This window comes from Papilio polytes, unplaced genomic scaffold (genome assembly GCF_000836215.1).
Source record: "Papilio polytes unplaced genomic scaffold, Ppol_1.0 DF822733.1, whole genome shotgun sequence".
NCBI classification, from domain to species: domain Eukaryota; kingdom Metazoa; phylum Arthropoda; class Insecta; order Lepidoptera; family Papilionidae; genus Papilio; species Papilio polytes.
The window spans coordinates 81,570-93,808 of NW_013526471.1; the positions used below are offsets into that span (position 1 = coordinate 81,570).

Consider the following 12,239-nt stretch of genomic DNA (forward strand, 5'->3'; position numbering starts at 1 on the left):
ACGAAGGCGGAGGTGGAGGTGGAAGAGGTGAAGGCGGGCGAGTTAACACCAAACAAATTTATAAAGTTTACTTAGTATTTCTTTTCAATAATTACCGAAGCGAAATGATTCGTTTTGTTTTAATTTTGTCCTGAGCGAGCGTTTGCTAACGATTTCATTTGCACTTCATTAGGCCGGAGCCGACACAATTTCGCAATTAAGCAGCTGCCTTAAAAACGATTTCTCAGTACTTTGAACGTTATACTGATTGCTCTTTTATTCTTTTTTTAATTTTAAATTAAAACCAAACGTTGCTTGAAAGAAAAGTTTCCTTTAGGGAAATTTCAATTGTTATTCTTTGGTCTGCAAATGATTAGTGACAAATGAAACTTTATTCCACAAATTATATATGAAGACTATCTTGATCTGTTACGAAAGTAATATTGTTAAATGTTAAAATGCTTTTACTTTTTTTATTATGCAATAATATAATCGACAAATTTTATATATACGAATTTGTTATAAAGGAAGCTAATTGACCAGCGTGAACAAAATCAGATTGAAGTAAAAGCAATTATGTACGATGTGTAAGAGAGCCGCGTACGGAGGGCGCGGGGTGCGTGCGGGGGTCGCGGGGGGTGGGTGCAGGAGACTCACGTACAGCCTCAATGTGCGGGATATTATTGTTGTAATTCAAATGGAAATTACATTTCCGCTGCTCTCGGAGACTCGGAGCCCCTTTTCGCTTTTCAGATAACATTTTATCAATTTGTATCCTGCGGAGTTTCCCTAAATTGGATTTATTTTGTTATACATTTTCCAATATTACGTTTCACCTTTATTCGATAATTACTAATCTCATAATGAGAGTTGGCTATTAATGGACAAAAGATTATAATTCGGTGACAGAAAATTCGTACGATGAAAGAAAAGTTAAGAGAAAAGAATTACATTTCGCAACTTACTATTAGTATTTATTACTGTTTTATATTATAGCTCTGAGCAATTAGATTTGTTTAACTTAAATCACTGACATAATTCTAAACGCGAACACCCCGCAGACGTACATCAGGCGGTTGGGCAATAAATAAGTTGCCGAAACTACTTTAGGACAGATTTACGCATTGCTGTGCTCCCGGCGGTTGTTTTATTCATACGCTTGTTACGAGATGGCTCTTATTTAGCAGCGGTCCATTGCAAGCGGCGCGCCGCTGACGGATATTTATGGATTGTTTTATTTTCATTTGCAGCAAAACACCAGTTTACAAGACCTCATTGGGAAAATGAATTTAGTATCCACAGGATATCTTTAACTAATATCAATTTAAGATATTGATTATTGACGATTTAAAATAATGGAATTGTATAATTAATGTGAACTGATGAACCGCTGCTTGTCTTGGCTGAGGCGAATCAACCTAAAATTATCGAATCAAATCGAACAATTATATCAAAAAGATTTTGGCCGCGACTCTGACCGCATGGAATAAAAAAAAACAAAAATAAAAAGCCTCTCCATCTATGCCAAATTTCATAGAGATCCGTTCAGCAGTTTAGGCTACAAACTCTAACATACATCCATTCATCCATCTAAACTTTCGCATTTATAAAATTAGTAAGATAAAGAACCTTCTTGTCACTTTTCATTGTCACGTACGTTATTTTATAGTCATATATTTGTAACTTAACAAATATCACCTGTAACCGTAAACCGGTACCGTCAACACAAAAGATCCTCCCTCGACTATAAATCACGAAACGCAATAAAGTTACCAATAAAATAAATCTTGGTGACAAAGTACGACACATCGCATGAAATATGACGTGAGTGGGCTCTTAAGGATCCGATATGGGCAACTTACAGCCCCCAGAGTCTCACGTGTACTCCTCGCTCTACTGTTCTCATATTTACTGCTCATACCCTAATCAAACAGTTAAATCGGTGTTATAAGTCGACAGAACTGTAAGTGCCCAAAAATCACCTGCTTTTGTAATGTTCAGTGAACACCGCCACTTCAGTTTTTTAATACGGATTTACATATTTTAATAATAAATTTAAATCCACATTGAAAAGAAAAATCTGAATGTTTTTATATTGGCAGGTCGTAGCTCGGAGCGGATGGGGGCGAGGGCGCTCTCAAACAGTGCCGTTCAAAGGCAATGAGCTTGTTTCCTCGCGTTGGCTTGTTTCAACACGGCCACGGGAATTTCCCTCGCAAATGTATTTATTTCACCGCTCCGTGCAAATATCTGCGGGGAATTATGCAGCGAATGAAATGTTTGATTTAAAAATAGAGCTCCAGGGAAAGTATGCAGCGAATGAAAAGCTGAAATGAAATACGCTCTATGTTGGCACACTTCTGCAAATTTTTACCTCTCAAATTTTTGTGCAAGTCGAAAATTATATTATCATAGTGTAAAGTTCAGAATTCGAATGCACAATTTTTTTAACACTTTAGGAATTTCGTTCTTTTGAATACGTTCAAACATTTTCATTCATAGAGAATACAATCATGATGAAATTACTTTAATACAGTTTCCTAGCAAAAAGCCCTCTACTGCCCTCTACGCGGGCACTGGCACTGCTCATAGACTACTTTACTGTAATAATATGTATCACCTGTTTATGTACAAAACTTTATTCACTAAACCTTTTAATATATTACATATTTTGACAGTGGTAGTGCCCGCGTTAACATCTTAGCACGAATGGGCCGGCACGCCCGGTGTAATACCACGACCACACAGAAGACAGGCGTGAAATGGAAGCAATTCCTTGTTTTGTCTGATGAGTGTGGTGCCGGAGGCCTAATTTAAGTCCCTTCGTCTTTACCATCCTTTTGTTAAAAGGAGAGGTTGGGAAGAGGAAGTGGATTTGACGGTGGAGGAGATGCATGGGAAGGGGAAATACCCTCTTTATGTGCGTCTCCTCCTCCGTCGTATAAGGGTAGGCAACGCATCTGCAATTGCGATGTCTATGGGCAGCGGTCGCTTCGCCATTTTGGCGGTTTCAGGTGGTCGCTTGCTCGTTTGCAACCTTATGTTATAAAAAAATATATACATTATTTTTTATACACATTAAATAAATAAATAAAAGATGCTTCTGAATTATTATTTTATGGGCAAAAGGCCTATAACAATATCCTACCCAATGAGTAAGGGCATCAAAACGAATATGGTATACTCATACCATTTTATTGTTATAGTTGTACATTACTTTATCTTGGGGAAATTATTGAGCAAATTAGGCGAAAAGAATAAAATCATTATGTACTGTAATCTACAATATTATACCGGAAACTAATTATTTAAAATAGCGCCATCTATCGGTTCGATGATATGTGTCCCAGAAATTACAAAGAAATATCTATTTTATATATTATCAGTCATAAAAAAGTATATGAGTTCATATTTTATATGAATAATTAAATATTTTTGGTAAATAATTGAACAAAATTTTTAAAACGTGATCTACACGATCTTGCTAGAATCGATGGTCATGACATCTTGAACTGTCAATGTCAAATTGAAGTTATTGCAAATGTAAACAACGAAAATTTTAATAATTTCATGATATTTTTCAGAATGTAAAGAAGATGAGGTCAGAAATGTCTAGTAATAAGAAATACAGATGTGTTAACTGCGGTGAACCATCCTCCGCTTTATACAAGACATATGGGCCGACAGTTTTAAAACTCACTAAATGTGTGCGTAACTTTATTTGGTTTTATTATTTTATTGCATTTACAATAAATTATTTTTCTTACACTGTTAAACATATTATGTTATTAACAATTAAGTTGTTAAATTAAATATCTTTTTTTATAATTCCAGGTTAGTTGTAAAGGCATAGTTGATAAGTATATAGAATATGATCCTGTGATAGTCATGATAGACCTGGTGCTAATGTCCAAAGAAGCTCAGAGGCACATCCTGTATAACACTGAATTTAAGGTCTGTTCCAAAATAAGTTATTTTTACTAAACTTATAGACCAGACCAGTACTAAAATGTGACTAAAACCACAAACTTATATGCATACAAAACACATTTTTATAATGTCAAATTATAAACAGCTTTTTTAACAAATGATGATGATGGTGTTAGCTTTTTGACTACTTTGACGTATTCTGTATTCTTGAAGGTTGTTAATCTGTGCTATAAATCAGTATCATTTGTCATAATTTGAAATAGCGATACAAGCTTTGTAATTGTGATCCAAAACATTATTTGACATATTTATGACAATAAGAGGTAATGAAGACTATATTTTATTAAGGCATAACATGGCTGTGACGCCCATAATGGAAATGAACTTTACCTTTAGACATTTGCATTTGCAGATATGTTGCGAACCTCTAAACAGTGGACAGAGAGCAATAAACTATGTGGTCCCTACATCTGCCCAATTCACTTCACACACAAAGAAGAGAGGACAAAAGTAGACCTCCAGCACACACTTATGTAATTTCCATCCACTTTACATACATCTTCTGTATTTGCAGGCATACTGGAAGCTCCTTATAATTCTGATGATGTTGGAGACATATGCGGTATGGCGCAAGGACTGCCTGTTCTCACTCGTAGTCAACATGTTGTGCAACAATGAAAGTAATTACACTATTGATGCCACTAGTATGTAAGTAATGAAGTTTCTGTTGAAATAACTTCCTATATTTTAAATGCGAAATTTAGATATTAGTGTATTTGTTAGAAGGTATTGCCTAGATGGTTGAATGGTTCTTGATAAAATTATGTAGAACATATCCTGTAAAAACACAAAGGCTTTTTGGTTATTTATTTCCACACATGCGGTGTCACAGGAAAAAGCTAGTTAAAAAGTTAATTATAGAAAATTTTGTAGTTGTAAAATTGTTCAGAATGGTTAAATAATGTTTTATTGCAAGTAAAGTTTAACAAATTGATGCGTGACTGATTACAGTAACATCCCGCTGAGTGTGTCGCTGCCGGAGTCATGGCGACACCACTGCCGGGGCTGGCAGCGGGACAGCCCCCATGATGACACTGATCTCTTTATATGGGAAAAAGACTTCTATGTGCAGTTTTTATCTACATTTGTTGGTAATTATTAACTTTGTTTACTTAAAAAAAAATACATTTTTCCTCACATAAAGTACTAAAAGACATCTGTTGGGAAAAAAATTGTATTTTAAATGAGTTTCTTGTTTCAGGAATTGTAGTTTTCATCATTACAGTTCACATACTAATGAAATTTGTGCAACTGTTTGGTGAAAGACACCCAGGTACGCTTTGATTAAAATTTTATTTACTAAAACCTAATAAAAATCGACAAAATCACACAACATTTGTGACCGCGCACCAACTCCACTAACACTCGGTCCAGCGCTAATAATCTTAAGGCTATTTATTTAAAAAAAAAAGTATGCTGTAAGATTTTTATTATCACAATTATGCATTTATGATTATAAAAATCTACCTACATTAAACCTGCTGTAATATAGCAATAAACAAACTATGGTCACAATGGTGATAAATAATTTAACACTAGCTGTTCCCGTGCAGCTTTATCTGCATGAAATTATAAAAATTTTATTTCATTGTGTACATTTTTTAATTGGAAAAGTCAAAATTCAAATGCACCAATAACAACAAAGATCTTTGACATTGGATAACAATTGCTGTTACTGTAACAACTTTGCTTCCTTGGTGTTGTCAGCTTGTAGTTTATGGCCCCTTTCTCACATGAAATTTTTTCCAATTTAGGGGGTAAATCCCCCCAAGTTTAATAGGGTGAAAACATATATCCTAAAGCGTGTCGTAAGTTTAGGGCATTTTACTAAGGAGAGAATTCAAAAATAGGCAGTGATTGCTGACATAGTACGTCACGAAGAAATGTTTACGCTGTATTATATTAGATGATATTAAGATGATTTTTTTTATAATATAAGGTGGCAAAAGAGCAAGCGGCCATCTGAATGCACCGAAATGAAAAGCGATCGCTGTCCATAAACATCTGCAATTGCAGATGCGTTGCCTGCCCTTAATAGACCCTCCGTCAAGGTGACACACATAAAGAGGGCATTTCCCCTTCCTATGCATCACCTCAACCGACAAATACACTTTTCCTTCCCATCCTTTCCTCTTAAGAAAAGGGTGGAAAGGGAAAGGGACTAAAATTAGGCCTCCGGCACTACACTCATCAGACGAAACGTGGAATTGCTTCCACTTCATGCTGTTTTCTGTGTGGTCATGGTATAGCACCGGGCGAGCCGGCCCTGCAATGCGGAGATGTTAAAGCGGGCTCTACCACTGTTAATTTAAGTCGTGTGCAGTGTCGTGCGAGCTGCTGCTGAAGGCGTTCTCGCTGGGCAACGCGAGCGCGGCGCTGGCGCTGCCGGCGCTGGTGTGGCGCAGCAAGGAGGGGGCGGGGGCGGGCGCGCACGCCGCGCACTACGCGCTCGCCGCGCTCTACACGCTCGTCTTCTTCTACAATGTCTTCACCGGTAACACTACTGTCATACAACTCTCCGCACCTTTTACATGTTTATCTGCCTTTTCTAATCGCATGTACAGTCGGGGACATTGTCGGTGGTCCATCTTCAAAGCTAGTCGATTGAACATTTTATATGCATTGATATAAGAGACAGTCCCTTAGGACGTAACTTTAAAATGTTAGTGGAAGAACAGGACTATTTTTTTTTATTATTATTCAATCGTTCGCCCGACTTACTGCTGTCTTTTTGGTTATTTATAATAGTAATAAAACATTTTTTCTGGAATTGTAACGCTACAAATACACAATTTAGCTATTTGTGAAAATGATTTAATATGTAAGTTGTGGTGCAGTGGTGTACGTGTGGGGGCGGGGGCGGGGGCGCGCGGCGACGCTGTGCGCGGTGTGGTGCGCGCTGTGCGGCCAGCAGCTGTGCGCCGCCGCCGCCGCGCCGCCGCTGCGCGCGCTGCTCGCGTGACGCAGCACAGTAACAACACACATCACACACTCTTTATTTCAAAACATGTACCATTTTACAAGAAACTTAATGCGGCTATACATAATAACAATGAAATATTATTCAGATCACAAAACACTCGTCGAGCACAAACTTTAATTGGACCGCATTTACATATTTACACTACACATTATTTTAAAATTATTTCTGTTAATTATACAGAAATATGACATTTTTACTTAAACCACAATTATAAGGGCGAGAAAATTTATGAAATTATCTAAAAGATCACATAAGCCTCATATTTTTTTGATATCACTGTTTACAAATAAAACCATGTGATTTGTGTAATTCAAATTTTGCTCTTATCTCAAGAATTTGCAATAAAATTATGTGAATATTTGTTTAGTAAAATTATGTAAAAATGTAATACCAAAGTACAAAAATAAAAAACCTAAGCTTGTGTTTAGCTGCCAACGGCCTGCAGGAGGTCGGCTCATTATATACTATCAGGGAATCTGGCAGTGTTCCACTTTAAAAGATAGTCGTTTGAATATTTTGTAACAACGTAGCTTTAAAATGTGTGCACGAAAAAAGGTTGTTCCGTAGTGCTCGGCCAATTACTTTGGTTATTTTACTTGCAATTGATTAGGTACAAGGCAGCTTTTCTGTAAGTGGGACACCGCGAATTGCCGTGATTGTACTACTTCCCTCTTAGAATTATACATACTTATTCTGTTATGGGTATGTAAAGTAGGAATTTATTTATATACTTAAAATAAAAACATAGTTTTAATATCTACTGAGAATAAAATACAATATCATCTATGGAATGAGATTATTTTACAACCCTTGGCTTTCACCTCCCAACATAAATAGTTTGGAAAAAATAACCAATTGTAATTGTATTTCATGCTTCAAATATGATTAATTCTAAAGTAAGGAATTTAAACGTAAAATATTTGTCATTTAATTGCCATCGAAACATAAAATACTAATACTTTAAATGTATGCAGCCATCGCTTAGAAGCATACACAAATATATTTGAACATAACAATGCTGTCCTTACAAAATCAATTTATTTAAATAACTACATTTCTTAATCTGATTAGCTAAGATAATTTCTATTTTAACATCCAAAAAGTCACAAAAACAAGACTCAAAGGCATTTACAATAAAAATTCTTAAACCAACTATCATCGGAAAAATATTAATAATAGATGTTGTCTTGACTTGTGTCAAGGTTGTAAATTGAAATGTATTAATGCCTTTGTTCAAAATAAAACTCTAATATCTAATTGAAGAGTTCATAATTATATAGAAAGGCAAATTCTTAATAAAATAATTTATTTGTAATTTTGTGCAACATTTCTATGTTCTGGTAACTCTTACATTTACATGTATGCAATAATGTAATATGCCTTAATATTATTTTTATAAGGAAGATAATATTGTCCCCATTTTCATCGAATATAAACTCACATTGATTGTTAAATCTGGTAATTTTCCTTATTGTTGTGTGTTACTTTAAAAACCTATCTCAATAATTATTATTTGTGGATTTTGTCCCTGATTATACATAAAAAATTTAGGAACCATTTTAATATTCTTAAAAAAAGGTAATAAATTATAAGGTAGTTTAGACAGAGGAAATTTTTGGAGAGATCAGTATAGTTTTGTACATTATATCTACCAATATGATACAAACTAAGTTTTACAGAAATAGTAAGAAGCACATCAAAAGTATGCCTTGTATAGCATATTATCAATTATGTATGGTATTTAACTTGGAATAAGTCAATTTAAATGATTATTTGAATACAATTAACAAATGAATGATACACACATTTATAACAAAGAACAATAATTACACTTCAGTTCTGCTTATCTTACAAATGATTAATAAATGTCAACATTTCTTAATTAATCTATACAAATAAATAATGAATGAGTATATTTAAGGGCTTAGCGGAGGATCATCTTGACCAATCATGACATCTTCATATGTCACATCATTATTCCTTCGGGAATCAATTTTCTGTCGAGCATATTCAATCAGATTGTACTTTCTCACCACCAGCACAAGGCCGCCCACGATTAGTGCAACGGCGAATATACTCACGACTGCTGTGGTCACGTCGTGACTCGACATGTAAGAGCTTGGCGTCTGGCATTCATCACCAACTTGATAAAATCCTTCCAAACATTCACAGCTCCCCGTAGTCTGGTTACAAAACTGATTTTCCCTCAGGCACGGCTCGAGGGAGGTCACATTGCACGACAGGATGAACTCTGTTAAAAAGAACACGCTGTAATACGGACACTGATTGATTCAATTAAATAATTGTTCAATACATACCCATACATATGCAGAGTGTGCATATTATTATAATGACACTATCTGTTGTTCTTAATCCCATATTTGCAGCGTTACTTTTAACGAATTAACATCACAAATTATAACGGGATAATCCGCTTTTTTCTATATTTACCGGGCACTGAATGTTGCGACGATCCCACAGCGAAACAGAAACAAGATATTTGTCACTGTCAATGTCAAACATTGTTGTTTGTCATCTTTCAAAAACGTTTTGATACTGCTTAGTGTTCCCTGGAGCATTTTGACTCGTAAAAAAAAACTAAACTGGTTTAAAGAATTCGTATGTTTTGAATAGTTTTTTACATATTACTTTTGTATCTGAAAACATCCTTAATAGTAGAAAACTACTTTTTAATTGCATGTTGTAAATAATGTTTTTAAGGGATAACTTTAGTTACGACTTTAGACCAAAACGTTCATCACATTTCTTTTAACGCTTAGTAAAACATGGTTTATTGTTTTTACAAAACTTTCCCGAATTCCTTCTTATTGGTTTATTTTATATATGACTATTTAAGCTGCTGAACATGAAGAATTATAAAGTATCCGAACAATTCAAACACAAAATAAAGTTATAGACTGAAAAGACAATTTATTTATTAGCTACTTATAAAATACGAATCAGTCGAATTGTAGTTGTTTTAATTTTTCTAACACAAATATTATGTACGTAATTTATATTTGGATATTCGTTCAGACTCTTCCTGAATTGGAACACCTCTTTAATCATAACACTAGGAAATCTGTTGTTGCTTTAAAATCTAATTACACCATTCTTTAAAAGTTATATTCTTCTCCTGCACCATAAGTGTATTTTTCAGGCAGTTTGTAATCATCTGGGTTATGGCCGTGAGCTTCTACCCCGCCGTTGCCATCGCTGCCTCCCAGTCTGCAAATAAGAAAATAAATGTTTTTTGCTGTCTCCTTGTAAATGTCACGGCATGCTATCATTTTAATATAACTATACATACTTTAGTTCCTCATTCCGTTTCTCTTCCCCATCTTCTTCGGCAGCTTCTTCATTGCCTCTCTCTGGTTCTGCTTCGTGATATTTTTCAGCTGAAAAGATTCATTTAAATTCACTCTAATTTCAGAAGAATGAAAACAAAAGTCCTTTTTGTAATAACTGTAATTTATTGTTACATTTAAAATTAAGTGGAATAAGTAAAAAAAATACTAATAATAGTAAGAAACATGGCACTATGTGGGTGGTGTTTTGTAAATGAATATCTAATACAAACTTTAAAAAAACCATTTCAAGAAACGTCTCAAAAACTTCTGCGGTCTCCTGATAAGTGGTCGAGACCTAAGTTCACCTTTCTCTTGTGGCTGGCTGTGCGCTCCGGCCTGCTCTTCCTTGTCGAGACCGTATGAGTCCTCCTTCTCGAACTCGTAGTGGTCACCCGCCTTTTTGTGGAACGAGTCGAAGTGCTGGTAGCCCTTTTTACCACCACCTGACTTTTTGCGCGCATACCCGATCTCACCGTCGCCTTCGTTCTCGTACGACTTGTGGTAGTTATCAGGCTGGAAAGAAAGTCACACAAACAATTAATGAAGATTAGATTGACATCCATATCAAAACAGATGGCGTTGTAGCATAATGTAAAATCCGTTTGTAACGTGCTCCCAAAATTTGGTTTATGTATGAATTCTTACTGAGGCCGCTCGCACTTCTCGAACGTACGTGCCAACGGACATAGTGTCATCTGCCATCTGCAGATCGTCGAGAGTCACTGGCAGGCCCAGCGCCATGTGCAGCAGTGCCAGAGCTAGCAGTTGTAACTTCATTGTCATTCAATCTAAAAGTAAAGTTGAGTTTGTTTTCGTTATTTATGTCTAACACAATTCTAGTGGTTTGAATACTTTGGTTTTGATTAGAATTTTCATTGAAAATCTTTACATTATTCGATAAATAATAATAGTAGTGTCGAAGTGGAGACAAATAAAAGTAAAATGTAAGAAATAATTTCATCTCCACAAAAATGTTAAACATCTAGTTCTTTTTTACCTTTTCAATTTGGTGGACAAAAACAAGTTCTCTCACACCTGGTCGTACAATACAATAAAATCTGCAATACAAACTGTTTATTTTATATAACGTGCATTGCAACCGACGTCATCTTTCACAACGGTCGGCTGCTTGTGCTTTGCAAAATGAAACGGCGCCGCCATGTTGCGCGCGAGACTTTTTTCTCGAATGTTCAGTGAAATCTTTTCCCACAGCTCCCGCTGCGGTCCACTGATCTGTCACGTAGCTTATAACAATCAGTAATTCGATTCAATTTCTTTTTAATCAAAAGTTCAAGGACGGTTAACGATTACGTTTACTTTTTCTTTATGTTCTTGCTGTACTCGTATATCGGGGACTTTTAAAATTTAATTTAACTATCGATTAATTAAACTAATACTACAGTTGACTTAAAAGTTTCCGCGGCAAATCAGTTTGCTGTTAAGTATTCACAGCGCGAAAGTAACATCATCAACCTTTCAGATAAATAGTACAATATTAAATCATAGCAACCTTTATATTTTGAGAGCGCGCTTGAATAGATTAAATACAAATGTATTTAGATGAAATCTGGCGGACGGAGAGCGACCTTCAACACGACGGGACAAAAAGTTGACACCAATACGTGATAATACTATTTAGAAATTGTAGTTACGAAATTATTCAGGTCTGATTTAGTGCATGGACCTAATTACAAAATCAATTTGATTGAAAAAAAAACATATATGCGGTTGGTAACAACTTCTGCATGAAAAAGGATAAAAACAAAATCAAATTAAAATAGGTTTATTTGGTCGTCTATTTGTTTTAATGTAATTTCATGTTACTGTTAAATTCCACTGTCATAGTACTTGAATTAAAACATTGATGTCTCTATTTGTTCAAAGTTAATGAGATGGTTGACAGTATGTTTTCCTACAAGTGCTGGGACAGAGGAATG

General features: G+C 35.3%; 3 protein-coding genes across 4 annotated transcripts; 1 reads left to right on the top strand and 2 right to left on the bottom strand.

Moving 5' to 3' along the window:
• The first annotated feature begins 3,505 nt into the window (after positions 1 to 3,505).
• Positions 3,506 to 6,931, top strand: LOC106105636 (protein ARV1). The gene is made up of 7 exons (XM_013286061.1): positions 3,506 to 3,686; positions 3,814 to 3,933; positions 4,484 to 4,617; positions 4,921 to 5,060; positions 5,171 to 5,242; positions 6,293 to 6,463; positions 6,807 to 6,931. The coding sequence occupies exons 1-7, from the start codon at positions 3,576 to 3,578 to the stop codon at positions 6,929 to 6,931; spliced, it is 873 nt and encodes a 290-aa protein (XP_013141515.1). The 5' UTR covers positions 3,506 to 3,575.
• Positions 6,932 to 8,241: 1,310 nt separating this feature from the next.
• On the bottom strand, positions 8,242 to 9,458 carry LOC106105804. Its single transcript, XM_013286256.1, has 2 exons — positions 9,271 to 9,458; positions 8,242 to 9,203 (listed from the first exon to the last, which is right to left on the bottom strand). Exons 1-2 carry the CDS (start codon positions 9,329 to 9,331, stop codon positions 8,869 to 8,871), a joined length of 396 nt encoding a protein of 131 aa, XP_013141710.1. The 5' UTR covers positions 9,332 to 9,458; the 3' UTR covers positions 8,242 to 8,868.
• Positions 9,459 to 10,044: 586 nt separating this feature from the next.
• Positions 10,045 to 11,747, bottom strand: LOC106105719 (sarcalumenin-like). 2 transcript variants are annotated; one of them, XM_013286146.1, is made up of 5 exons: positions 11,300 to 11,747; positions 10,948 to 11,090; positions 10,608 to 10,815; positions 10,263 to 10,350; positions 10,045 to 10,180 (listed from the first exon to the last, which is right to left on the bottom strand). In XM_013286146.1, the coding sequence occupies exons 2-5, from the start codon at positions 11,083 to 11,085 to the stop codon at positions 10,069 to 10,071; spliced, it is 546 nt and encodes a 181-aa protein (XP_013141600.1). In that variant the 5' UTR covers positions 11,086 to 11,090; positions 11,300 to 11,747; the 3' UTR covers positions 10,045 to 10,068. The 2 variants fall into 2 exon arrangements, with proteins under 2 accessions (XP_013141600.1, XP_013141599.1); XM_013286145.1 differs by lacking the exon at positions 11,300 to 11,747 and having other exon boundaries at positions 10,948 to 11,226.
• Positions 11,748 to 12,239: the final 492 nt, after the last annotated feature.